Genomic DNA, 26,345 nt, shown 5'->3' with positions numbered 1-26,345 from the left:
GGAAACAGTTTCAATGAGTTGGAAACACAGGGAGAAGTATAAAGAAACCAGTGTGAATACGTAATGATCTCACCAACCAATTTAGTTTTTTTCTTTGTTTTTTAAAGATCTGTACTGGAGAAGGAAACAAGGGCAAGAAATGCTATGAATAAAAAGGGTGGCATAGTATGCCAGAATAGTGTCAGGAGTGCTGAAGCTCAGCATGAGCTAAGGCTAGGGAGGAGAGAGGACAATTAAAAAGGAGGCCTTGTTTTAGCTATATTGGGAGAAAGGATTAAAGAAGAAATAGGACTGCTTTTCAGGGTCGGTTGGGTGGTGATGACTAACAACAAAAAGGAGAACTGCTTGGTGCCTGTTTTCTTCTGTTTTCTCTGCCAAGAAAAATGACCAAATTTTCCTTAAAAAAGCAAAAACTGCTGGTAGAGATTTGATGTCTGAGATAAGTAAGGTGATAGTAAAAGAATGCTAGGAGGCAGCTAAGTGGTTCATTGGATAGAGCACTGGGCCTTGAGTCAGTAAGACTCATCTTCCTGAGTTCAAATCTGACCTCAGACACTTACTAGCTTCATCTACTGGAGAAGGAAATGGCAAACCACTGCAATAACTTTACCCCCCCCCAAAAAAAAAACCCAACGCATGAACAGTATGGTCCATGGGGTCCTAGAGTCAAACATGACTGAATAACTGAAACACAACAGCAAAAAGAACACTTTAACTTCCTGTAATGAATTTATGTCACAACACTGGTTGAACTGTGTCCTTGGGTACTGAAGTTACTTACAGTTGTGATTGCTGAGCCATAGACATTGTTACTTGAAAGACTGTAAAGAATAGTTGAAGCACTAGAAGGTTGGAGAAGAGCAAATACTGATCAATCTTCACAAAAGGGCAGAGGATGCAATCTCTTCCAGTGAGCTTGATTTCAATTTGTTGGAAAATTTTAGAATGTATTTTTTAAATGTTGGTTAGCAAACATCTGGGGGAAAAAAATGGTGATCACAAAGAACCACGATAGCTTCATAAAGAACTGATGACACCAGACTAACTTTTTGGCCAGTGTTACTGAGCTCACTGAGATCACGGTAGTGTTATAAGGTCAGCTAGGTGGCACAATGGATAGATTTCCAACCCTGGAGTCAGGAAGACCTGAATTCAAGACCTAGCCTCCAACACTTACTAGCTGTGTGACCCTGGGCAAGTCCCTTAACCCTGTTTGCCTCAGTTTCCTCATCTGTCAAATGAGCTGGAGAAGGAAATGGCAAAGCACTCTAGTATCTTTGCCAAGAAAACCCTAAAATGGGATTACAAAGAGTCAGACATGACTGAAACAACTGAACAACAAGCTTACCTGTTTTAGCACTGCTGTTCTTGTGGACAAGATAGAAAGATGAAGGCTAGATGGTAATCCATTGAGATGAATTTGGAGCTGGTTGAATGGTCAAACTCAAAGACTGATAATTAATGGTTAGATGTCAACTTGGAGGGCGGGCGGAACCAGCCAAACCGAGCCGGTGAGAGCCGCTGAGCGCCAGATATCAGCGCAGCAGCCCTTGAAACCTTCAGCCTAAAGACTAAACTTCGGTAAGTCACCTACTTGAACTTCCGGGAGCCAGGATGGCGGAGTGATCAGTAAATGCTCTCTCCTCCCCCCTGATGTCCGTGAAAGAACCATAAAATATTTCCCCAGAAAAATCCTGGATCAGCGGGAACAGCAGAAGGGGGCAAATAGTCTCATAACACCAGAGGCTAGGAAAATAGCAAAGGGGAATTCTTCCTACTGTGGCGGAGGCGATCCAGAAGGACAGAGGACCCAGGGCAGAGAAAATTCGCACTGAGACCCAGGCAAGCCTCAGCGCTGGGAGAGGAGCCCCAGGATGGGTGGGAACACGCATTAGCATCTAGGCGTGCCTCAGCCCTCCAGGGGAAAAGGGAAGCCAATAGGGAAGCTGGGATCACCATCCCCTGACCTTGCCTTTGCCTCAGGTCAGCTGAGGAGATCTCCTGTGACCAGACCATTCCTCCCACACACCTAACAAGCTAACCCCAGGGTTGATCTGGGAAACAAAAAACAAAAACCTGCTTTTAGCTTCTTCACACATCAGCTCAACACAAAATTCTGTACCTTCTGACTGAAAGAACCAGAAGCTACAACACTCAACCAACATCATGAATCGGAAAAAGCAGACGAAAAGTGAAAAAACCATAGAATCTTTCTATGGGGATAAGGACCAAAACACAAACACCAAAGAGGTCAGAGCTGAGACTGTACTTCCATCTGAAACTTCAGAAGGGACTATGAATTTCTCGCAAGCACAACTAGCTTTCCTGGAAGAGCTGAAGAAGGAAATAAAAGAAAAACTGGCCAATGATTTTAAAATTATAAAAAAAAAAAAAAAGATGTCAACTTGGAAGGAGATATGTGTTAAAAACATAATTAACATCCTTATCAAATTTCCTGATGATACAAAGCTAGAAGTGGTAGCTAGCTAACACAGCAGATGATGAAATCAGGGTCAAAAAAAGACCTTGACAAGCTAAAACATTGGGATTGGATGAAATTTAATAAGGATAAATGTAGTCTTAGCCTGGGACTCAGTCAGTTTCATTAGCATAGGATATAGGAGGCACAGTGAGGCAGCAATATCTGAAAAGGTTCTGAAGATATGAGTAGACTTCAAGCTCAGTAATAGACAACAGTGTGCCATGACAGCTAAAAATGATCCTGAAATCTTGGACTACATTAAAAGAAGAATAGCTTCCAGGAACACAGATATGATAGACCTTCTATGTGCTACTCTGGTTTGACCACATCTGAGCTACCGTGTCCACTTCTGATGAACACATCAGTTAAGAGAACACGGTAAAGTTGGAGAACATCCTCTGGAAGGCACACAGAATAATTAAGCCCCTCAAGTCCACCCTAGATGAGAGTCAGTTGAAAGAACTGGAAATATTTAGCCTGGAGAAGGAAAGCCTCAGAGGTGAGGGAGTGGGATATGATAGCCATCTCAGACTTTCAAGTCTGTCATGTGAAAAAGGGTTGAACCTACTCAAGCTCCATTTAGCAGAACTAGAAACAACTGAATGCAAATTTTAAGGAGGCAGATTTCAACTTGATGTAAGGAAATTCTTCCTTAACGATTTGAATGGTGCAAAAAATTAATAGGACTACTTCAAGAAGTAGTAAGCTCCCTCTCATTGAAAGTCTTGAAGCAAAACTTAAGTGACCTCCTATCAGGTGTGCTCTAGTGGGGATTCTTTTTCAAATGTGGTTTGAACTGGATGGTCCTTTCCAACCCTAAAATTCTGTGAATGAGGGAGAGAACAGGAGAGAGGGAAAGAGAAATGGCCACCACCTAGAACAAAGTAGCAGTGGATTTTGGTTATAATGTAGTCACCATATTATTGTAAAAGGATGTTGGTTGAGGCATCATTATATAGACTTTGCCTGTATTGAGAGATAAGGCTGGAAAACAGATTAAAGTCAACAGTATAAAGAGGATTGAATCCCCTATTTAGGCTTTTGTAGTTTAGAATTTCTCTTGTAGGTTTTAGGGTTGATTTCATCTTTTTTTTAATTTTTAGTAAGTGATGATAATTAAAAACAGTGTTTTAGGAAGATTAATCTGACATTGTTGTGTAGGATGGATTAAAGAGGGGAGAAACTAGAGACAGGGAGACCAGGTAGACATAAAAAAATAACTTCCAGACAGCTGTCACTGAAACAGGCTTCTGAACCAATTATCAGGGAGAACAAAATTACTTTGAGGGCTCCAGAATTCCTTGATAAGTTCTGTTGCAGATTTGCTTGAACTTTTAATATGTAGGTGGTCTGGAGTAAGCTAATGTAGATAGCAAAAAAGAATTAGAGTTGAGAGTACTTTTTTCCTAAAGAGGGAGAAGTCAGTTATGAAGATTTAGATTCCCAGTGGGATTCTGAGTCCATTTAACATCTGTTGCAGTTCCTGAGTTATATCACAGAGCAATGGAGATTCACATAGAGCTATTTATATTTTCTTTCTCTACATCAAAACTCTACTTCCTGGGTCCCCTCTGCATGTTTCTACAACATTCCTACCCATATTGCCATGAAGTTCCTCACCCCTTTCACTCTTAAGCATCTCTCTTCTGTGACATACATTTCTGTTCTGTAGCTTCACCATCTATCTCCCTTTATTAAAAATTAACATCAAAATTCTTTCTGGGAGCTGGACCACAGACAAGAAATCCCCTACTGCACAAGAAGAGGAATAGGAAGCCTCAATTTTGAGGAAATTCTAAGTTCTTTTTCCTGGCAATGCCTTTAGTATAATATTCTGTTACTTCAGTGGATCAGTGATCTCACCTATGGGTGATCCCTTTGACACTGCATATCTCAACAAATCAGTGCTTCCCATTCTGTTCATCTTTTGCCCATTCTCCTTCATGTTTTACACTTGCACTCCTAATGGCCATTAGCATTGCAGATGCTAAATCTCCTTTACATCAAGAAGTGGTAGATATTTGGATTTGGGGGGACCTACATCTTGGGTTGCAACAGGTTATAAATGTGAAACAGGGAACAGGTACTGGATAAAGTACAAAAGGTATAAGTGGGTGTCAAGAGTCAGGCTAGAAGCAACAACAGTTGTGTCATTGCTCAAAAGCCATGGGTGAGAGCTAGATCAATGATCAAGGAACAAATGAGCCAAATAACTAGGAGATGGGCAGGTGCCGGTATTTGAGATTTAGGCAGAAATCTTGGTGAGAAGGGGTAGAACAGGAACAAATGGAGAAACCATAGTATCGTGTCAAAAGTCAAATTGAATTTGATAATTGAAAAGCATTCTGCCTCGGTCATCTTTCCTGCTCACATGGGAGCTAATCTATGGATATATTCAGTTTATTCATGAATAGGGGAAGGCACACATATTGTGGATCAAGAGAGGAGTGCAGGGGCATCAGCATAGGCAGTTCCTGATGTTTGTTTTTTTCAGGATCCCTTGAAGTCAACTCTTAGTTACCAGTAGCTAATGTCTGATTCTAAGCTAGTTTCCTTATATCTCCCATTATGCTCCTGGGATGCTCAGCACTCCCACATCTGTCTGAGGAGCCTTTGGAAATTCTTTCTCTTACTTTGAGGAGTTCATGCCCAATTAGAGGCTCTGGGGCAAGATATGGGATATATTGGGGCAGAGGGCAGACGAGTCCATTCCTTCCTTGTCCTCCCAGGTGCTGGCTGGGATGAATGTCTACTCCTCTGAATTTGAACACATCAAAGAAGAGTATGATGTCCGTGGCTACCCCACCATCTGCTATTTTGAGTAAGTCCCCAGCTCCCTAATCTTAAGTGCCATCATTCCTCTTCCCCAGTGGCACTTATACCCCTTATTCCCCTCTTCAACACCCCCTGCCCCAATTCTTGAGCTGAGCCCCCTTTTGTCTCTCCACATTCCACAGGAAAGGGAAGTTTCTGTTCCAGTATGAAAACTATAGGTCCACAGCCAAGGACATTGTGGAATGGATGAAGAAGTAAGTCTTTGCACCTCAAGGAATATATACATCTAGTTCTTAGAGGGAGGACATGTATCTTGTCCTGCCCTGTAATGTTCTTTTGCTTAGGAGAAACAGTAAGGGTGGGGGTGGGAAGTGGGTAGTGGGGATGATGGGGAAGATCTGCCTGTATAAGTTTTCCTCAGATTGGGGTCCTGGTCAGTGCTGGGTTGTATTGATTCATTTAGTTATAACAGATGGCCTGAGGTTTTATTTGGGTGAAGAATCCGGTAGGGTTCCAACTGTCCCCATTGGTCTGTGACCTACTTGAGTGGAGTGTCCTTATATTTGGATTGGGAGGCCTAGAAGGGGGTAGGGTGGTAGCCCAGCTAATCTTGCCAATTCTCTTGAATTAGTTGTCTTCTGAAATCTTCACATATGTCTCTAACACCCAGAGAAAGAGATCTTTCTCTTTTGTTGCCAGGCTTGAGGAGCCTTACTCTAGGGCCCTTACTCTTTATTCATTCCTTCACAGAGTAGCTACTCTTTGTAAATCACTGTGCTAAGTTTAGTAGAGATGCAAAGACTGACACAATCCTTGCCATCTAGTTGGAGAACTAGTACATATACGTACCAGTATCATAGTATTTCAAGGTAACCTCCATTCCTCATCACTTGAATGTTTTTCCACCTATGTATCCTGTAAAGCCCAGTTCATATCTCCTCCATACAATTCATTCCTCCACATAATTTTCTTTGAACTCCCTGGGTAGAAGTGATCTCTCCATCTTTTAAATTTGTATGCCACTTAAGTCTGTGCCATGCATGTGGCACATGTCAAGTATGTGACCTTTATTGTAGTTCCTTTGGTATTCATGAGAGATTAAGAAGGGAGAAGGGAGCACATTTCAGACTAGAGAGAATAGCTCAAGAAGAGATGAAGTGAAGACTAGCATTATTAGAGGCAGCAGGGAGATCATCCTTGTTCAAGATCAGAGTATGGTGGGAATGAGGGCAGCTAGGTGGTACAGTGGATAGAGCACCAGTGCAGGAGTCAGGAGGACCTGAGTTCAAATCTCACCTCAGACACTTGACGCTCACTAGCTGTGTGCCCTTGGACAAGTCATTTAACCCCAATTGTCTCATCCTGGGTCATCTCCAGTCATCCTGATGAATATCAGGTTTCTGGACCCAGATGGCTCAGGAGGAGAAGTGAGGCTGGTGACCTGCACAGCCCTCCCTCACTCAAAACAAAGTGCAAGTCGTGTCATCATTTCTCTGATAGCCATGGTCTTCTTCAGCAACGAAGGACAAACACATACCTTGTCAATAGTGGGAATATTTAGAAAATCAGATGGGTTGACTGGGGCTAGACTATGAAGATCCTTGGATGCCATGCTAAGAAATTTGGACTTTTTTTCTTCTTTGTGAAATGAGGAGCCATTTGAGATTGTTGAGAGGTAGAATTATATGATTTAACAATTAAGTTAGGAGGCTTACTCTGTAGAAGAATGCAGGGTAGATTAGTCAGGGGAACGTGTTAGAATGCTATTACAATAATCAGAGAAAGAGCAGCTGAGGGTTTGTATACCCTAACAACATATCCCTGACAATGGAAAGGAATAAGTGAATACCAGAGACATTGAAAAGAAAGACTTAATAGGAATCAGTGAATGCTTTGATGTAGGAAATGAAGGAAAGAGAATGCTGTTTCAGATATGGAAAACTACTAGAATGTATTAGTCAGCATGGTGTCACAGAGATATACACATGAGTTTTGACTCTACTGCTACTTTGGCGTGTGACTTTGGTCAAGGTATGTTGCCTTTGTTGGATTAGATGATTTCTGCTCCACTCAAGCTGCTACAGTGCGAACTTGACCATTTCCTTGACCCCTTCCTACTCAACAAATACCAGTGGCTCCCTCTTGCCTTTAGTGTCAAATGTAAACTCCTCCATTTGAAGGGCTTTTAAAGCCCTTTACAACCTGGCCATTTTCTGCCTTTCCAGTCTTTCTACATTTCATTCCTCTCCATAAACTCTAAGATTCAGTGACACTGACCTTCTTGCTGTTCTTGAACATAGCACTCCTCCCAGTTGTGTGCTTGTGCATTAAATGACCCCTATGCCCAGAATATTCTCCCTCTCACCTCCACCTCCTGGCTTCCCTGATTCCCTTCAAGACTCACCTTAAATCCTACCTTATTCAGGAAGCCTTTCCTGGTCCACTTCCTCCCACCCCCTTCACCAGTTCCTTCTGCTGACATTACCTTCCATTTACTCTGTACACATCTTGTGTGTACATAATTGTTTGTATGATGGCAGGTATTATATTTCTGCCTTTCTTTATATCCCCAGTACTTAGAAGAGTGGCTGGCACAAAGTATGATGATGATGATAGCTGATATTTATGTAGTAACTTCTATATGCCAAGCACTGTGCTAAATACTTTTACAAAAATACAGACGAATCTTTCATTTGATTCTCACAGCCCTGGGAGGTAGGTGCTCTTGTTATCCCCATTATAAGGAAACTGAGGCAAACAAGTTAAATGACTTCTCCAAGGTCATATAGCTAGTAAGTGTTTAGAACTGGATTTGAACTCAAGTCTTGACTCCAGGACTTATGTTACATCCACTGTGCTATCTCACTGCCTCTGAATCAATACCAATTGACTAGTCTTGACTCTAAGCTCTCTTACAGCTCTAACATTATATAATTTTTTAATAGTGCCATTTTCAAAAACAAGGTCATCAAACCAAATTAACAAAAAGGATGATAAGTTAGGGATGTGTTGAGTTTATGGAGAATACAGACACGTCTAAGAAGAAATGTCAAGTAAACAGTTCAAAATGTTGTACCGGGGCATGAGAGAGATCAGGCTAGACATATAAATGAGAAAGCTGTCACCTTTGAAATACTTGCCAAAGCTTTGAAAGAATATACGTTCTGTGAGGAACAGTGAGTATTTCTTAACTGAAAACCAAAGCTGAGGATTGACCTTGCGGGCTACTCCCCTAGCAATTGGGTGGATGAAAAAAAAACTATCAGAGAGGCAAGAAGAGAACTCACATAGTGTAATATTATAGAAACCAAGGGAAGAAAAGTTAAAGGTTGAGGGAGCAGGCAGCAATCAAGATGACTTCCAGCTGTAAATCTTTGGTCCAATGATTATGAAGTCAAGAAGAATCTCAAAGGTGCAAGACCTTGCCAATTAACTAGTTATTGATGAACTCTGAAAATGTGTTTCAATGGAGTGATGGGGATGGAAGCCAGATCATGGGGAGTTGTAGAAGGAACAGGTAGCATAATAGCCACTCACTCAAGAATTTTGGCAGCAAAATGAAAAAAGAACTACACCGATAACTGGAGTAGGGAACAAGACCAAGTAAAAGAGCAGACCTGTGTTTGGTTGAACACAGGAGAAGTAGCTGGTGGGAAGAGATCAAAGATGCTGGGAAAATATGAACAGTATTAGAAAATCTCTCAGGATTTAGGAATGAATGTGATCCAGGGCACTGATAAAGAAATTTCCCTTAAAGAGGGTCAGCACTACTCTTCTTTTGAGATTAGAGGAAAGGTTGGGCATAGAAGCAAAGATATGTTGAAGTATAGAGAGTAAGCGAGGGAGCTCATGTGAGTTGTCATCAGTCTTCACAGTAATACAGTAGTCAAGATTTGAGAGTGGAAATGAAGGGGTTGGTGGGTTTAGCTTGAGGTTTAGAATAGTTGTTTTTTACATTTTTATTTAGGTTTTTTTGTTCTGAACTTAACTAGCACATACACACACAAATGAACATTTCCACATATAAAGCAAAAACATAAAGAGTATCATATGCAAAACTGTGAATCTCTTTTCCCATTAGTAACCTGCCTTTGAAAAAATATTTAAGTTCAACACATTGCTTTCAAAACTGCATTCTTCTGAGTTTCCTTCTGTTCACTGGATAATTTTTAAAAGTTATGTTAAATTTTAAAAGGAAATATTGCAGTGACCCTTCTTATTTTTCTTTTTTCTGACATCACCATCAATATCCCTTTCCCCAGAACTACACCAATTGAAATCAGAAAGAAAATTTAAAAAAAAAAATCTACATAGTTAAGCAAAACAAATCCACACCATGATCATGTCCAAAAGAATGTGTCTCTTTCTGCACCTTCAGTTCCTCATGTGTCTGTCCAGAGGTTGGTAACATGCATCATCATAAGTCCTCTAGAGAGACAGATGGGCATTTCTCTAATTAGTCTTGCAACACAATATTCCATTGCATTTATACACTATAATCTGTTCAGCCATTTTCCAAAGGATGGGCAACCCCCTTAATTTATAATCTTTTTCTTTTCTTTTAATCCCTCCCTCAGGATCAGGACATCGGTTTGTTTGCAACCCTTCAGTACTATTCTTAAAACCCCCATTCCCCAGTCTCTGCCTGCTTTCCTATTTAGCTTGATGTATTTCTACACCAACTACTTTGTGTATAAGTTGTTCAGTCTAGATAAGAGTTAGGTTCATCCTAACATCCTAGGTTCTTCCCCACCCCTTCCTCCATGTTTGTGTACACTATTTCTTAAGCATTCCTATTATGAAAAATACCAAGTTCCTCCTTTCCCCCCCCCTTCCTTTCTTCACTAATATATTATTTCTTTACCTTCCCTTTTTTTTCCCTCTTAAAAGCTTCAAAACAGAACCAGTCTACCCCTAGGTCCTCTGTTTTTCTTAATTAAATTCCTTAATACTCTTTGAAAGCTTTAAAGAGACACTGGTTTCTTCTCGCTCATTCAAATGTTAGCCTTTCAGTCATCTTATAATCCTTTGCAATTGTTTAAATATAATCTAGGTTTCTCTTGAGTCTTGTCAAAGGGTGAACTTGAACCTAGCCCTTTTTGATTCTATTCACTGTGATATTATGTCTCTGAGATTAAATATTTAAAATTAGTGATATTGTAGTTCCCAGAGTAACTTAGTGTTTGTCCATAGCCTCAGGCTTTATGTGCTTCTAGAATACATAGGCTGTTCCAGGAAAAGGTATTTTCTATCTTCATGGACTCTAAGCTGCTTTGCTTTAGGTAAGAATTCTGATCTGCAGTACTTTTGTTCCAAAGAAAATAGAAGTTATGAGGGATAAACTGGACAACAGATCTATAAGGTAAAATGTCACAGAGTGGAAACATGTAGCCCATTTTGCTCTGGAATGTAGCATAGAGTATACTACCCAACCACATACCAGGAAGCCAGACAGAGTAGGAGCTAGATATCAGTGTTATAACAGCTGTTTTCAGTCCTCATTTAGGTCTGCTAAATCCCATGCTGTGGGATTTTCTAGCCACATGTCATTGTAGTTGATCTCCTATACTTCCTGTTCTGACCAAAGCTCTGTCGATTTGCATTTAAGTATGTAAAGAGTGAAGAAGGACCAGAAAAAGCTGTTACTTTTCATGACCCCACCCCACCCCACCCCTTGCTCCAGCCAAGTCTGTCACATAAAATACCCAGATATCAATAGCCATCTGTACTAGATGTCATGGGATGAGGGCAGGGAAAGGTAGTATAAACTTCAGAAGATTGTGAGTGACTGGGTAATTTTCTAAAACTGGACGTGGAGATTTCCCATATCTGTGTGTTTGTTTAGTATTTCTGGAATGGAGTTGTTGGTCATGGCCACACTGAAGCTTTCTTACTCTGTGGAGTATCATCTGTGACAATATGTGCTTGCATGAGCATTATGTGTCTCCACAATCCCATACTGAAGAGTTCAATCTTTGTCTATCTCCTCCACTAATTATCTAGACCAGGAATATCCAAGTCCATAAATAACACGTTTTTTGCTTGAATATAATTTAGAGTAATTTTTTTTTTTACTTACTAAAAGCAAACTAAGAAAAATTAGTTTTGGAAGGAGAAAAGACCCCTTTACCACTTTTTTTTTTAAAGCACTGTTGGTTTTGTCCTTCATCATAAAAACATGTCTACAGACTACGTCAGGTAATGATTTGGTTTGCAGATACCACTGACTTCTATGGACCCATGTGAAACAGCTTTCTCTAGACCAAATGAAAACTTAATTCTTCAAAGTAAGAGATTAGCCAGAATTAACATATCATCTTTCAGCTCAAACAGTTTTACAGGCACTTCAGTATCTTTTGGAAATGCTAATAGCATACATAGATTCTGTATTGAAGGAAAAAATAGAAAAAAAAATTTTATAGAACTGAGTTTTAGAAATTTAGTCACTGTGACCTTCTCATCAGGATAGGTAGATTCATCCTGTGAACTCCATTGGTCCTTTGACCTCAAAAGTCACATAAGATAGGAAAATATCAAGATTCAGCAACCTTTTGTGCTGAGGGGAAGATTATTGGCAGAAAAGAGTGGAGTTGTTAATATCCAGGAAACAAAGGGAGAAGGAAAAGGAAACCCTAGAAATAAGATATTTAAAGAGAAACTGAAGAAATAGGAATATACAACTCAGGCAGTATAGTACCCCAAGAGATTTGCTATTGTTGAAACAAAATTCTGAGTATCTAGTTTTATGTTCCTTTTTCATTTGTGTTTTCTTGTGTGCCTGTTCTTTCTATTACCCTGGCAGATAAATGATAATTAAAGTTAATCGAGGCAGGTGAACAGAACTAGTGAGCCCAGGATTAAGCCTTACACAGGTACAAGTGGTCAGAAGCAAGCCACAGGTAGAGAAACCAGAAAGTCCAGGCAAAAAGTGAGTCTGTTTGGTCAGCTAGTTGGAACAAGCCTAGTTACCAGAAGTCCAGGTAGAGATATGGGATAGTCATGATATCTCTGGTGGGGATAAGGCAGACATCTGGGAACCTGGAAGGCAGTGCAAAGATGAACTAATTCAGGGCATCATTTGTCAGGACCAGGGTCTAGCTCCAAGGATGCAAAGGAAAGAATCTAACCCAACCTGCTTTGAAAATGAGCAAAGGACCAGGATCCAAAGGTCAAGTAGAGCGAAACAGAGGTACTAAATGTCAAAAATACAGGAAGGAGTCTCATTCTGGAACAAAAATGGCTTGCCCTCTGGCAGCTTTTGTACTCTCTGAAACCAGAGGTGCTTACAAGAAGTCATTGAAGCTACCTAAGAATGCAGAAGCAGTGTGACTGCGGACTTTCTATGATTACCATAGAGATAGGACAATTAAGGCTACAGAAGTGTGCTTAAGTCTTCTGCCTGCCTCCCTTTTTAAAAACTGCCTTTTCTTGTCATTTGTTTTCATATCACATGTACTTCTATACATATCTTTTACTCTCCCCTACCCCCTAAGCTGTCCCTTGCTACAAAGATTTAAAAAGAAGGGGAACAAAGCAGTTCAGAACAGGGGAGGGGAGAAGGAAATATATTACTGTGTGCCAGGTGCTGTGCTAAGTGCTTTACAAATATTTGTTTCATTTGATCCTCACAACAACTCTTAAGAGGTAAGTGCCAATATTTTCCCCACTTTGCAGCTGAAGCTAATTGTGTCTTAAGGCTAGATTTGAAATCAGGTTTTCCTGACTCTGAGCCTAGCATTTTATCTATTTAAATTAACTGTTTGACAATATGTGCAATAATCCACATGCATAGTCCTCCACCTCAAAAAAGGAAAGGAAGTATATCATTATAATTATGCAACATTCAGGGTTTTTTTGTTATTTTTTCTGTTTATATCAACATTACCACTGTGTCCATTGTTTTTCTGGTTCTACCTACTTAACTGCGTCAGTTCATAAAAGTCTTCCCGGCTTTCTCTGAACTTGTCACATCCATCATTTCTTAGAGTGCAGGAACATCAACAGAATTGTAGACTCAAAGCCGTCAGGGACCTTAGGGGCCACTGCTCTAATCCCTTTATTCTGGAGATGAGGAAATGGGCCCAGTGAAGACAAAGTGACTTGCCCAGCTCATTCACCTTCTTTTACCTTTCACCATTTGTTCAGCCATCCTTTCCTCACTCGGGGGAATATCTGCTTTATTCCCTATTCTCTGCTATTGCCAAAGGGCTTCTGTGTAATTGAGGTGCAGAAAGACCTTTTCTGTCTGTCTCTGATGCCCTTCCCATCCATGCCAGACAGAGAGATCTGGGTCAAAGGGTACCTCAGAAGGGAAGATTGTAACTAGCCTGCTGTGGAAAATGAGGAGCATTCTGTTTTATTGACCACAAAATTACGAACGTTCTTCTCCTGGAACCTTGGTTTGTTGCTGAAAACTTGTCCAAGCTGATAGCAATGGCTACATTTTGTATCTGTCAGCATAAATTGGTTTTAAGTATTAGCAGATGTAGTTTAGAAAATGAAGCTTGCGGCTGGGAGCAACTGGGAATGTGTGTCACCAGCGCAGATATTTTAAGCTTCAGGGCAATCGCGTCCAGGGACTTAAGAGCTTTTAGGCTTTGTCAAGGTAGTGAGTCCACATAAATCCCTTGTCATGGGGAAGGTTCCCAAGCCTCTGCACCCTTGTGGGCCTTTTCCTTCATGGTGACTTATCTTACCTTGAGCAGGCAACCATTTTCTCAGGTGTCACACCTCTATCCTAGTCCTCTTCCATTCTCTACCCTTGCCTGACCCAGTCTTAACTTATCTTACCTCATCTTTTCTATTCCCTCCCTCCCCCAGTCCCACACAGTGAGACAAACACAGGAGCCAGATTTCACAATGGCTGTTCCTTGCTCTCACCAGATTCTTGCCACTTTGCTAAAGAAAGAAAGCAAATGAACCCCTCCACCCTTGAGAGGAAGCTGATTTAAGAGTCATAAATAAAAAATGTGCTCTCTATAATAGGACACCAGCAAAGTTCATCCGTTTGGGAAAGAATAGAGGGAGAGGAAAGGCTCTCTGCCATTCTTTTCCTCTTCCCATAAGTCTCACCTCAAGGGTAGTTTTTGGGGTTTTTCATTGTCACAACCTTTGTGTTCCTTGTCACGTGACTCTCCCTTGAGATTAATGAAGCTGGGCATGGGTCTGTGTAGGACAGCAGGGTCCTTTTTGTAGCCTGTGGCTGGCAGATGACATACATTCAGCTCTACCTGTTTTTGGTCTTCCAGTCCACAAGCACCACAGCCCCAGGTCCCCGAGGCTGCCTGGGCAGATGAGGGAAGTGTCGTATATCACCTGACAGATGAAGACTTTGACAAGTTTGTGAAGGAGCACTCTTCTGTTCTCATCATGTTCCATGCCCCATGTGAGTGGAATGCTTTTCTTCCCCCAATTCTTCACCCCCTCCACCAGGCCCACCTCAGCTGGGATCTAAACATGGCCTCTGAAATTTTCAACCTTTCATAACAGTCATCATACAAAAGTCTTTATTAATTGTGCACAGTACTGTGGTGTATTCTTCTCTTCAAAGTTAATTATGCAATTATACTCTCAGAGTAGAGGTACAAAAAGAATTAACTGAGTTAGAATTTTGAGTGAGTTCTCCCCTGTCCCTCTCCCCATTCACTCAGCATGTGTTCTGGAAATGCAAAGCCATTTCAATGCCAAACATCACAAAGGAAGGGAATCTAATGCCAACAGAAATCATATGATATATTCTCATATTTATTGGTTGGCTCTGAATTAGGTTCAGAAATTTGTGAATTTGTGTGAATGCTCCTAGACCCCATGCTTGTCCTCAGGACAGGAGAAGTAGCATTCATGGAGCAAATAACTCCTAAAGACTCAAAGGCAAGGGCAGCTTTGGGCCTGTGTGGTGATTCATCCCTAGAACTGGACTGGGCCTTTTGGAACACAGGGACATAAAGTAGTCTGAGTGCCATCTTCTCTTTCCACCCCGATCTCCCTCCCATGTCTCTGTAAATAACCTGAACCAGCAAGTGATGGATGAGAGAGAACAAAAGAGATTTTAAAACATGAGAAAAAACTCCTGGGAAGTAGAGACAAACCCCACACTGGCAGGGAGCAGTGGGGAAAGGGCCTCCTTCTGGTACATAAGACTCGAAGGGAAGCCCAGAGCAGGTAATATGTTTTCCTGTCAGGAAGAAAGTCTCAGTCAGGGAATCACTGAACATGAGGAGGGCTATAGGATAACTTTGAAAACCCAGGATTAGACATTTGAATTTGAGGCTAGAAAACTCTGAAATCTTCTTCTATTATCTTTGCACAGGAAAGAGGAGATTGATGCCTTGAGGAAAAAAAAATGTTTCTTATATGTGAGGTAGATGGTAAATCAGAAAGAATGGACTGGGACAGGGGTTCAGTGCCTTAAGGTAGCATTAGGAGAAAAAACCAACAGCCAGAAAAGCCTGGTGTGGTAGGCATTTCATCAACCTCTTACATACTTCTTATTCCGGAACTCTCTCCGGCATCCCCCAGAGCCAGCTCATTAGGACAGAGAGGCAGCATTATAGTCACCTTGCTGGCTAAAAAGTTCTCTCCAGGCCATTCTTATACTTGCTGATGGAAGCAAGTTTAGAAGCAATTTACTTCCCCATAGCTGGAGGAAAATGGTCCTTCCCTGCTCCTTTTCCTTCTCCTCCTCCCCTAACCCTGTCACCTACGCCAGCAGTAGAGACAGAGGACAGCAGGTCCTTGACTATTTCTAGCTTGGGAAGCTCTATAAGGCTTGTCTGCTTCAATCTGTCTCCCCACAATCCCATTCCATCTCTGAAGAAAGCCCAACACTCAAGTAAGGTCAGAAATCATAGAATTCTGTTCTGCAGACAAAGCCCAGCAACATTTCTGCACATGCTTAAAACCAGCTGTGTTGTATACACGTAATATACCTGGGGGAGGGGAAGGGCTTGGTGGTATATTTGTGTATGAGTACATATGACATTCCTTATGTAAAAATTGTAAATTGTTGTAAAATTCTAAGTTCTAGGGCTCCAAATTGCTGAGAGTAAATTTCATATCTCTCTTCAAAATATTATTGCACTCATACTAACACTTCTAGTTGAGAAATAAATATTTTTTGTCCTTGTTCCTTTGGCAGTCTTGGGTATTTGCATATCACTGCCCTGTAGTTGAGGATAGGCAGCTTGACTCCCATCCTTTTCTTCCCCAGTGTAGTCATCTCTTCTTAGATCATAGAGGTGAAGTCTAGCACTAATTAGGCAAAGAGGACTAGAGATCATTTGTCTGATGTGATATATGACACAATCCATTGGTTGCCCTATGGCTTATCGTCCATAGATATTTATTCAGCACTCTGATTCCAAATCAAGTGTTCTTTCCACTCTCCTGCATCCACAGTGTGGATTCATTTCTCTTTGGTTAGCAGAGTGAGAGGGAGCAAGGCTGACTAGCAGAGCTGTTTGACCTGCCTGCTGAAGAGCCCATGTGGGTGGCCATGACCCTTCCTTAATTAATCCTCTCTAGATATTCCCTTGTGTCTTTTCCATCAAGGAAAATAATTATTTAACTGGAAAAAGTAGAACGAGCATGCTTAAACAGCAGTAGGAAACCCTGATAGGTAAGAAAAGAGAAAAATGACACCTAGCTCTTGTAAATGATTAAGATTCTTCAGCCCAGGGTGCAAAGAGGGCAAGGAAGAACCACTGTCAGGAATCTTTGAGAAATCATGGCAAACAGCAGAGATGCCAGTAGACTGGAAATGATTGAACACAAACCCCACAACTGCAGCCCAGGAGCTTGCTGTCCATCTCCAGCACATTTCCAGAACAGGCTATGAAACATCATGTGAGCATAGGGAAGATGGAAATCTGAGATCAAGTCAGGATCTCAAAAGAACCTCATTACCCCCTCTTGACTGAGGGATCAGGCAGTGTTATAGGTATGATGTATCTGTATTTCCCCAAGGCATTTGATAGAAGGCCATTTGAGGTATGAATAAATAAGGAGGCACACACACATATAGACACACACACCGCGCACACACACACACCACACACACACACACACACACACACACACACACACACACACACACACACACACACACACACACACACACACACACACCCCTACACACACACCTACTCTCATGGACGTGCTACAACAAGATAGGGTAACAGATGCTATGGCTCCCTGAATTCATAGCTGTGGAACAGCTATCCTCACTTGATCTGTGTGAACCAAAAGTTGGTCTCTTTCCAGGGCTGTGTCCCAGCACTCTGTCCTGTCCAACATTTGTATTGATGACATGGAAGAAAATAGAAGAGTTTATCAAACTTGCAAATGACACAGAGCTGGGAGCAATACCTCGTAGGATAGAGTTAGTATCCATAGCAGTCTTGACAGGCATAACTGATGGGGCAAAACAAACAAGGTTAAATTGAAAAGGAATATGAGTGAAGTCCCGCATTTAGGTTAAAAACATCCATTGACTCAATTAAGGCAGGGGAGCCCTGTCATAACTGTGGTACATGTGAAAAGATTTGCAGCTGTTAACTGACTGCAAGCTAGGTGTGACATCACAGTGACATGAGTGCCAAAAATAGCTAACACAATCCCTTGGGTTATGTTAATGGAAATGGGCTGATCAAACAGAGGTAGGAAATAGTCCCACGGTGCCCAGCAATTTTTATTCCAAATCTAGATTATTATATTCAGATGTGAGGGCCACATTTTAAGACTAACTGAAGAGTGACTAGAATGGTAAAGAATCTGTTAACTATAGTCAGTGATCAAGCAACAAGCTTTTATTAAGTGCTCACTGTGTGCTAGGCACTGTGCTTAATGCTTAGGCTATAAAGAAAGGCTAAAACACAGTCCATGCCCTTAAAAAAGTTCACATTTTCATGGGGGAGAGACAACATGCAAATAATCTGTACATATATATACAGTGTAAATGGATGGTAATCTCACTAGGAAAGCACTTCTGTAGAAAGTGGAATTTGACTGAGACTTAAAGGTAACCAGTAGGTGGAGGTGAAGTGGGAGAGCACTTGGTGCCTTGAGTCAGCCAGGACAAAGACACACTGGTGGGAGGTGGGGTCACAGCAAGAAGGTTAGTGTGAGTGTGTCCCAGAGTAGAAAGATAGGGTGGGGCCCAGCTGTGAAGGTCTCTAAAATCCAAGCAAAGGATTTTATATTTGATCATGGAAGCAACAGGGAAGCGCTGGAGTTGATTGGGGAGGGAGCTAATGTGGTGAAACCTATGCTTTATGAAGATCATTTGAGCAGCTGAGTGTAGGACAGATTGGAGTCAGGAGAACCTCGAGGCTGGGAGACCAACAAGAAGGCTCTAGTCACAGTCCAGGCTTGTAGGGAGCTTAAAAGGACAGACTGGATGTGTGTGATGAGTGCATGTGAGGCATCCAGTACGCCTCTGAGGCTGTGAATCAGGGTGACTGGGAGGATGGTGGTGTCCTCTACAATCCTATGGAACATTGGAAGAGGGTGAGGTTTGAGAGCCCTGTTTTGGATTTGTTAAGTTTGAAGGACATTAGGCCAAGATATGTAGATTTGGAAATCATCTACATAGACATGATAATTGAACCCATGGGAACTGATGCGATCACCATTCAAGATAGTGTAGAGAAAGAAAAGAAGAGGGTCCAGGACACAACCTCAGGTGACACCCACAGTTAGTAAGCCTCCTCTGGATAAAGAATCAGAAAAGGATACTGAAGAGACAGGTCAGAAAACTAAGAACAAAGTCCTGGACCCTCAGAGAACAAAAAGTAACTGGGAAAAGAGAATGATCCACAGTATCAAAGGCTGCAGGTCAAGAAGGATGAGGACAGAGACAAGTCTTGGCAGTTGGCAAGAGATCATTGGTAACTTTGGAGTGCACAGCTTAAGCAGAGTGATGAGGTCAGAAGCCAGACTGCAGAGAGTTTATAATTGGGTAAGAAGAGAGGAAATGGAGGCACCAGTTGTAGACAGCTTTTTCATTGAGTTTATCTAAGAAGAGGAGGAAATATATGGGATAATAGTGGGAATGATAGGATCAAATGAGGATTTTTGTTTTTGTCTTTGTTTTTTTGAGAATGGGAGTGACTTGGGCATGTTTGTAGGCAGCAGAAAAGCCAGTTGACTGGGAGAGATTGATTAAAGATCAATGATAGCGTAGGGATGGTTAAGGGCACAGGCTGCTGAAGATGATGAGATAGAATGAGATCAAGGTTACATATAGAAGGGTTTACCTTGGCAAGGAGAAGAACTGTCTTTCATGTCAGAGAGCTAGTTGAAGGAACTGTTTAGCCTAAAAAAGAGGAGTCCCATTAGCTTTCTTTAAAAGGCCATCACGTGAAATTGAAGGTAGACTTTTGTTATATATTGCTCCAGTAGGAAAACTAAGAAAAATGGATGGAAATTATAAGGAAACTGGTTTCATTTTGACATAAGAGAACTTACTATCCATCCTCAGTACAAAGAATGCAAGTTGGAAGGATACAGACCTCATTGAATCCAATCCCCCCACCTGAGCAGGAATCTTCTCTTAAATCCCCAATATATGATCATCTGGTCTCTGCTTGAAATCATCCAGCAACAGTGAATTTGGGGCCCACTATGAAAGGTCATTCCACTTTTGGACAGCTCTAATTCTTAAGAAGTTTTCCTTTACATTGAGCCAGATTTCTTCTCTGCAAGTTCTTCCTCTGTGCTCATAATTCTTTATCCTGGAGCTAAACAAGAAAATTTTAGTCTTTCTTCCAAAATAAAGCCCTGCAAAATGCTTGAAGACAGTTCTCATTTCATCCCCTGTCTCCCCTAAGTCTTTTCCATTTATTGCTTTTAAAAATTCATCTTATTAGATTTGTCCCATCATTCTAGCCTGTCAGGATCTTTTTGGATCTTGATTATTCCATCCAGTATGTCAGCTCTCCCTCCCAGCATCATAACGTCTACAGATTTGATAAATTTGGTATCTGTGTCTTCATCCAAGTCATTGATAAAAATATTGAACAGAACAGGGCCAAAATTATATCCCTGGGATGTTCTCGGGGAGTCCTCCCTGCAGGCTGACACTCATCCAATAGAGACCATTAATTTGGGCCTTGCCCAACTAGTGTAAAGTCCACCAAATTGCACTATCATCTATCACACACCATCTTATCCACAAAGATAGAATGAGAAACTTTTAAAAATGATTTGCTGAAATCTGAGTAAGCAGTATCTATAGCATTCCCTGAGCCACCAGTATAGTAATCCTGACCAAAAAGAAAAGAGATTAGTCTGGCCTGACTTGGTATTGAAGAAGCCATACTGGCTCATAGTTATCACTATGCCCACAAGTCCTCCCTTTAAATATATTCTTAATTTGCTGGGACTCAAAGTCAGTTCTGTATGGTTTAAAGAATCTATCCTCTTCTCTTTCTTGAAAAAATCAGGACAACATTTACCTAGCTTAAATCCTGCCTTGGCCCTCTGCTCTCTCTGAGAGATTCCAGCCAGTAGCCCAGCACTCAGATCTACCCTGAGATATAGTTTGTCCAAGCCTTATGACTTAAAATCAGTAAGAGCAATTAAGTGCTCTCCTTCCATCTCCTCACTTACCTTGGGTTTAATTTCCTTGTTAGTCATTTTTGTTCTCACTTGCTCACATCAGTGATCATTTACCTTGTTAGCAACAACAGAAGCCAATTAAGAACCAAATCATTCTGTCTTCTCCATATCATCCATTATCGTCCCATCAGGGTGCATGGGGTGTTCGGGGTGGACCAGCACCTCTGGTGTGAGGGCTGCTCATCCACCTTTGCTGTCCACCTGTCACCTAACTCTCTCACCTGTGGCTCCAAGAAGCTGTAGCATACGTAGCATGAACCCACTGGAAGTCTCTGACAGAACCTTCAAGAATCTAGGGTCACCTCTACCTTCCAGTGAGCCAGTGGAAAAGGAGAAATCATAAACTCAGTAAGTAAGCTTGCCAGCAGATGTGTCTATGTCCTAAATGGCAGGGAGATAGGGGTGTTAGGGATTGAGGGAAGCCCTACCATGCATATACCTGTCAGGCCTCCTTGGAAGAATTCCACTAGATTGCTCTCCCTGGCAGAGTCAGACAAAATTCTTTTTTCCCCATTTCCTCGTCAGTACCCTCTTCCCATCCCTATTTGCATAACTTAGTTGTTCTGACTCCCACTGTGTACAGTTAAATGAATGAATGTAAAAGCATTTATTAAATGCTTACTGTATACCAGGGATTGTGCTAAGCGCTAGAGAATAGTACAACCCCTACCCTCAAGGAAGTCGCATCCAAATTAGGGAACAGCACATTGGAAATGGTGGCCAGTGAGGAACGATCAGTTCATTGAAGTCAAAGGAAATGATGACTGGACTCAGGACAACTGATTGACATACATCCCAGAAATGGTAGTGCAATTACTGGCTTTAAAGCTATTCATGTGTGCTAGTGTCCATAGGGCTAATGAACTGTGAGTAATGAGCTAGGGGATGGGGGAGGGTGACAACCCATCCCACACCAGTCCCCATTAGCCTGACCAAGGAGAACGACTTGTGTCTGATGCGGGATGGGAAGGAAGTGCAGAGAGTGGGAGTGGGAGGAAATGACCCCTTCTCTATCATTGGCAGAAACTTTAAACTTGTAAGGCACCCTGGGCGAACATCTTGGTGTGGGGTGTGAGCCATGACTTGACCATATGATTTTGGGAAAGGGGGTGGTTCTTGCAGTGCAGTTTTAATATGTTTATCCCAATCTGGTCTCAGCTTCCATGCCAGGCCACCTGTAGCTTCAGTCTCTATCTCCTAACAGAAATCAAAGCTCCCACCCACATGACTCTGCACTCTGCTGATCAAATCTGTGTTTTATAAATATTAATTTAGCAGCAGTGAGGAAACGAATTTGAGAGAACAGAGGCTGGAAGGAGATAGGGCAAGAGATTATCCCAGTGATTTGGACAAGAGGTGATAAGGGTCTATTTTAGGGTAAGATATGTGAGTGAAAAGAAGGGGATTGATATGAGATGCTAATTCTATATCCAAAATAGAACTTGGCAACTCATTGGAGTGGGGGGGGGTGGTAAATGATGGTGAGGGCAAGGTGAGAGAGGAAGAAAGGTCAAGTATGACTCTAAGCTTGTGAACCTGAGTAACTGTCTGCAGGAGGGTAGTCCCCTCATTGTGAAGATGAGAAAGCAGGCTGAGAAGTAAGTAATCTACTCTTGACCACATAGCTAGTATGGTCCCTCTGCAGTTGTCCTGTTCTATTTCAGGCCGCTGGACCCAGATGGCTCAGGAGGAGAAAGTAAGGCTGATGCCTGGCACAGTCCTGCCTCACTTAAATCCCCTCTCATGTCATGGTCCTCTTCAAGAACTAAGGACAAACAACAGCAACAAGTATGAAAGGCAAAATTTTAACTCGGGTCTTTGTGACTTTTGACTCTAGTACTCTAAGTAGTATGCCATGCAGGCTTCCAAAAGAACCTCCTGAAGTTCTGGAACGCCACATTAAGTCCTGACGGTTAATTGAAATATATTGCATCCAGTGGAACTGAAGAGCCTAAGACTAGGTAGGAGGTTGACATTGCTACAATAAAAGGGAGAAGTGCATTAAAAGAATTGATCCAAGGGTTTCTGTGCTGGACCAGGAAAAGAGAGAGTACTTCCCAACAAGGAAGCTTGACAATAAAACTTAATGGCCTATTAAATCACAATCACTGGGGTATTAAAAGCATCAGTGAAGTGTGTTCCCCTCTCCCTGTGTGTAATGCTTCATAGCTGGATAGCCTACTGCCTTTAGGGACATGGACTTCCCAAAGGCCAATGCCCTGTGTAGCCATATTGGCATCAGGATTTTTTAAGTTCATTTTTTATTCAGAACTTAAACTCACAGTAAAATAAGCCTTTCCATATAGTAGAATAGGAAAGGATTTATGGGAATCTACAAATATAGTCTGTAGAACTTGCTGTTTTTCTTAAGCATGTAGTCCACATGTAACTTTCAAAGCTATCCTTCTTGGCAGTGATTTCTTATGACCTTTCTTCTCTTCTCTTCCTATTTTGTTGTTGGGGCAAGGGGTTTCCCTTCTCTCGCCCCCTCTTATTGGAGAAAAAAAAGAAAAAGAAAACCCTTACAACAAATGTACACAGTCAAGGAAAACAAACTTCCATATTGGCCGTGTCCTATAAAGGGATCTTTCATTCACGTCTCTCCAGTGATGGGTAGCATTCTTCATTATCTGTACTCTGGAATTGGGGTTGGCCTTCTCATCAATCAGAGTTCTTAAAGCCTTTAAAGTTGTTTTTCTCTGCGATGTCATTGTTGTTATATAAAATGGTCTTCTGATTCTGCTTACTTAACTGCTCATTTCATACAGTTGTTGCAAGGTTTTTCCTGAAACTTTCCCTTTTATAATTTCTTATAGCACAATAATATACCATAATTTGTTCAGCCTTTTCCCAGTTGATGAGCATCCTTATATTTTACAATTATTTACTACTACAAAGAGAGTGCCTATAAATATTTTTGTATATATAGATTTTTTTCTCTTTTATGTTTTTGAGATGTAGAACAAAGGTAATGCTAGGTCAAAGGGTATGCAGAGATTCGTGAATTTATAGATATAGTTCCAAATTGCTTTCTAGAATGACTTGCCAATTCATAACTCTACCAATTTTTGGTGATAAGATAATGTTTTTATCCTCCCCACCCCCACCCAGGACCAGCACACCATAGGGAGGAAGGAAAGAACCTTTCAGCTTTGCCTCACGCCAACTCTGAGTCAACATCTTCATTGACTTGTCATCCATTCATTGGAAACTTTGTAGAATTTTATAGATCAGTTATTTCTTTTATTTCTTTTATTTAAAGAACTGATTCTTGGAAGCAGAAACAAAAATTTAAAATCATAAAAGAGTCAGACTCAGGGTGATTTGGGGTAACTTCTAAATTGGAGAAAAGGAAACAGATAATCTAAGACTTTGGTAATATTGCTGTACACATTTTCTTGAGCACTATGGGTAAAGGGAGCAGGAGCTAGGAGAATGTACAAATACAGTAACTGACTTCTCTGTCACTTAGGTTAAATCACATACTTTAAACCATCAAGTATTTGGGCACCATAATGGGGTTTATGAAAACATATAAGAAATAGTCCTTGCCCTCAAAGAGTCCATAGTCTTTTGGGAGGCAAGGACAAGACCTGCCCACAAGAATAGTTAAATAATACAAGTCAGAAATACAAGGACAATCACAAGACAAGTTTGTGATTATCTACTAAATGAAGCGTTTGAGAATGAGTTGCGAAGCATGAGGTCCCCAGGACTATAATGCTCTGGGAATCACTACATGAAATAGGTGGGATTGGAGCTGGGCCTTGAAAGATGGCAGAGGAATTGTTTCATTCTTTGTATACCCAGCAGTCAGCATAATGATTGACTTAGAGTGGGCACCAGATGAGTACTTGTTCATTAATTGATTGATAGAATTCAGATGGTTGGAAAGAAGTGGAGGAGACATTCCAAATCTGTGTGAAACCTGTGTGAGCTCAGGCAGGAAGGTAGTATGATGTATTTAGAAAACATAATAGACCTATATTGTTTAAACTTCAGATTTCTTTAAGAGTTTAGTAGGTAGATAAGACAAGAAAGAGAGGCTGCCGTCAAAGTGTGGAGAGCCTTAAATGGCAAGCTAAGGAATAATAGGCTTTTATCCTGTAGCAAATAAGGTTGAAGATTTCATTGCAAGGAAGTGATAGAGAAAGATTGATTTGGGAACTGTCTATAAGATGAGACAATGATTTAGCACTTAGAAGGAACACAGAGGTCATCTAGTCTAGACCTCTCATTCTATAAATGAGGAAAGTGAGACCCAGAGAAGCTGAGACTCAGTACAATTCACACTGGTAGTCATAGAGAAAGCATTCACATTCATGCCTTCTGATTCCAAATTCAGTTTATAAAGGGGAGAGACTGGAGGCAGAGATAAATTAGGACAATTTTACAATACTGTATGCATAAGGGTAAAAATTTAGGTACCTGAAATAAAGAGTGAAAAGGAAAGCGTACGTGTGAGACATGTTGAAGGAACAATTCGTTAGGGTTTTGATGACTGGCTGTTGGGAACAAAGGAAAAGCTTCTGAGACAGGATAACTGGAAGAATGATAGACTATTAATAAAAAAAGGGAATCTAGAAAGGGAGCCAGCTTTGGGGGAGACGCTAATGAGTTTAGTTTTAGATGCAGAGTTTAAGATAATAGCAAAGCTTCCAACTGGAAATTTCCAGTAGACGATAAGACGTCTGTAAATAAAAAAAAAGTAACAAATGCCCCACGATGAGAATAGCTAGTCCCCTCATTGTTTCTCTCTCCACCCTGACTGAGTGTTGCCTTTAACTGGCCTGCCAAAGAAGAGTTGGTGAAGTACCTATTCATGCTGTATCTCAGAGAAAGAAAATTGGGCGGAACACCTTCCTGCCAATCATCCTTCTCCCCTTACGCAGTCAAATCCCCATAGGAAGCACTTGAATCAAACTTTGTCCATATAGTTTAATTATTTTATTTCATAAATAAAGTTGATGTTGGCAGTTGCTGTATATTGTTAGACTTCCTCAAAACCAACTGACAGCAAGGGCTTTGTCACTCATCCCTCATTGTGTCATGCACACATGAGTGATGGGGGGAGGCTGTGCAGGCCCCCTTTCTATAGTTTTCTTAAAGTAAGAAAGATTTTTTTGTTTGCTTGTGGGTTCAGTATTATTAGGCATACCATCAGAAGAAAAGACTTAATAACTTCTAAGGCTCCATTGGTCTCAGAGTGGCCACTAACCATTAATCATGGTGGAGCTTTTTAACCTAGCCTATCTGTTCTCTTATGGATATTTTAAAACTTATTTCAGGAAAATGATGGGATCTGATTCTATTTCTATTTAATGAATTACCAATAAAAATTTCTTTATTCTAAATAGGCAACTTTTTACTTATGAATAACTTGCTTAAGAATAAGGAAAGTAGGAAAGCAGATGAAGTAATAATAATAGCTCACATTTATACACAGCATTTTAAAACCTTTCCTGGGGGA

At 41.1% G+C, this 26,345-nt stretch overlaps 1 protein-coding gene across 1 annotated transcript in view; it reads left to right on the top strand.

Moving 5' to 3' along the window:
* The window catches only part of PDIA5 (protein disulfide isomerase family A member 5), a 188,141-nt gene that overhangs the window by 125,135 nt on the left and 36,661 nt on the right, over nucleotides 1-26,345 (top strand). Inside the window, exons 9-11 of the mRNA XM_072613786.1 lie at nucleotides 5,212-5,303; nucleotides 5,440-5,511; nucleotides 14,506-14,642. Coding sequence (XP_072469887.1) covers nucleotides 5,212-5,303; nucleotides 5,440-5,511; nucleotides 14,506-14,642 — 301 coding nt within the window. The remainder of the gene's footprint in view (nucleotides 1-5,211; nucleotides 5,304-5,439; nucleotides 5,512-14,505; nucleotides 14,643-26,345) is intronic.

Source organism: Notamacropus eugenii, chromosome 5 (genome assembly GCF_028372415.1).
Source record: "Notamacropus eugenii isolate mMacEug1 chromosome 5, mMacEug1.pri_v2, whole genome shotgun sequence".
NCBI lineage: Eukaryota > Metazoa > Chordata > Mammalia > Diprotodontia > Macropodidae > Notamacropus > Notamacropus eugenii.
Note: the sequence above shows the minus strand (reverse complement) of the source record. Positions and strands in the feature narration are given on the sequence as shown.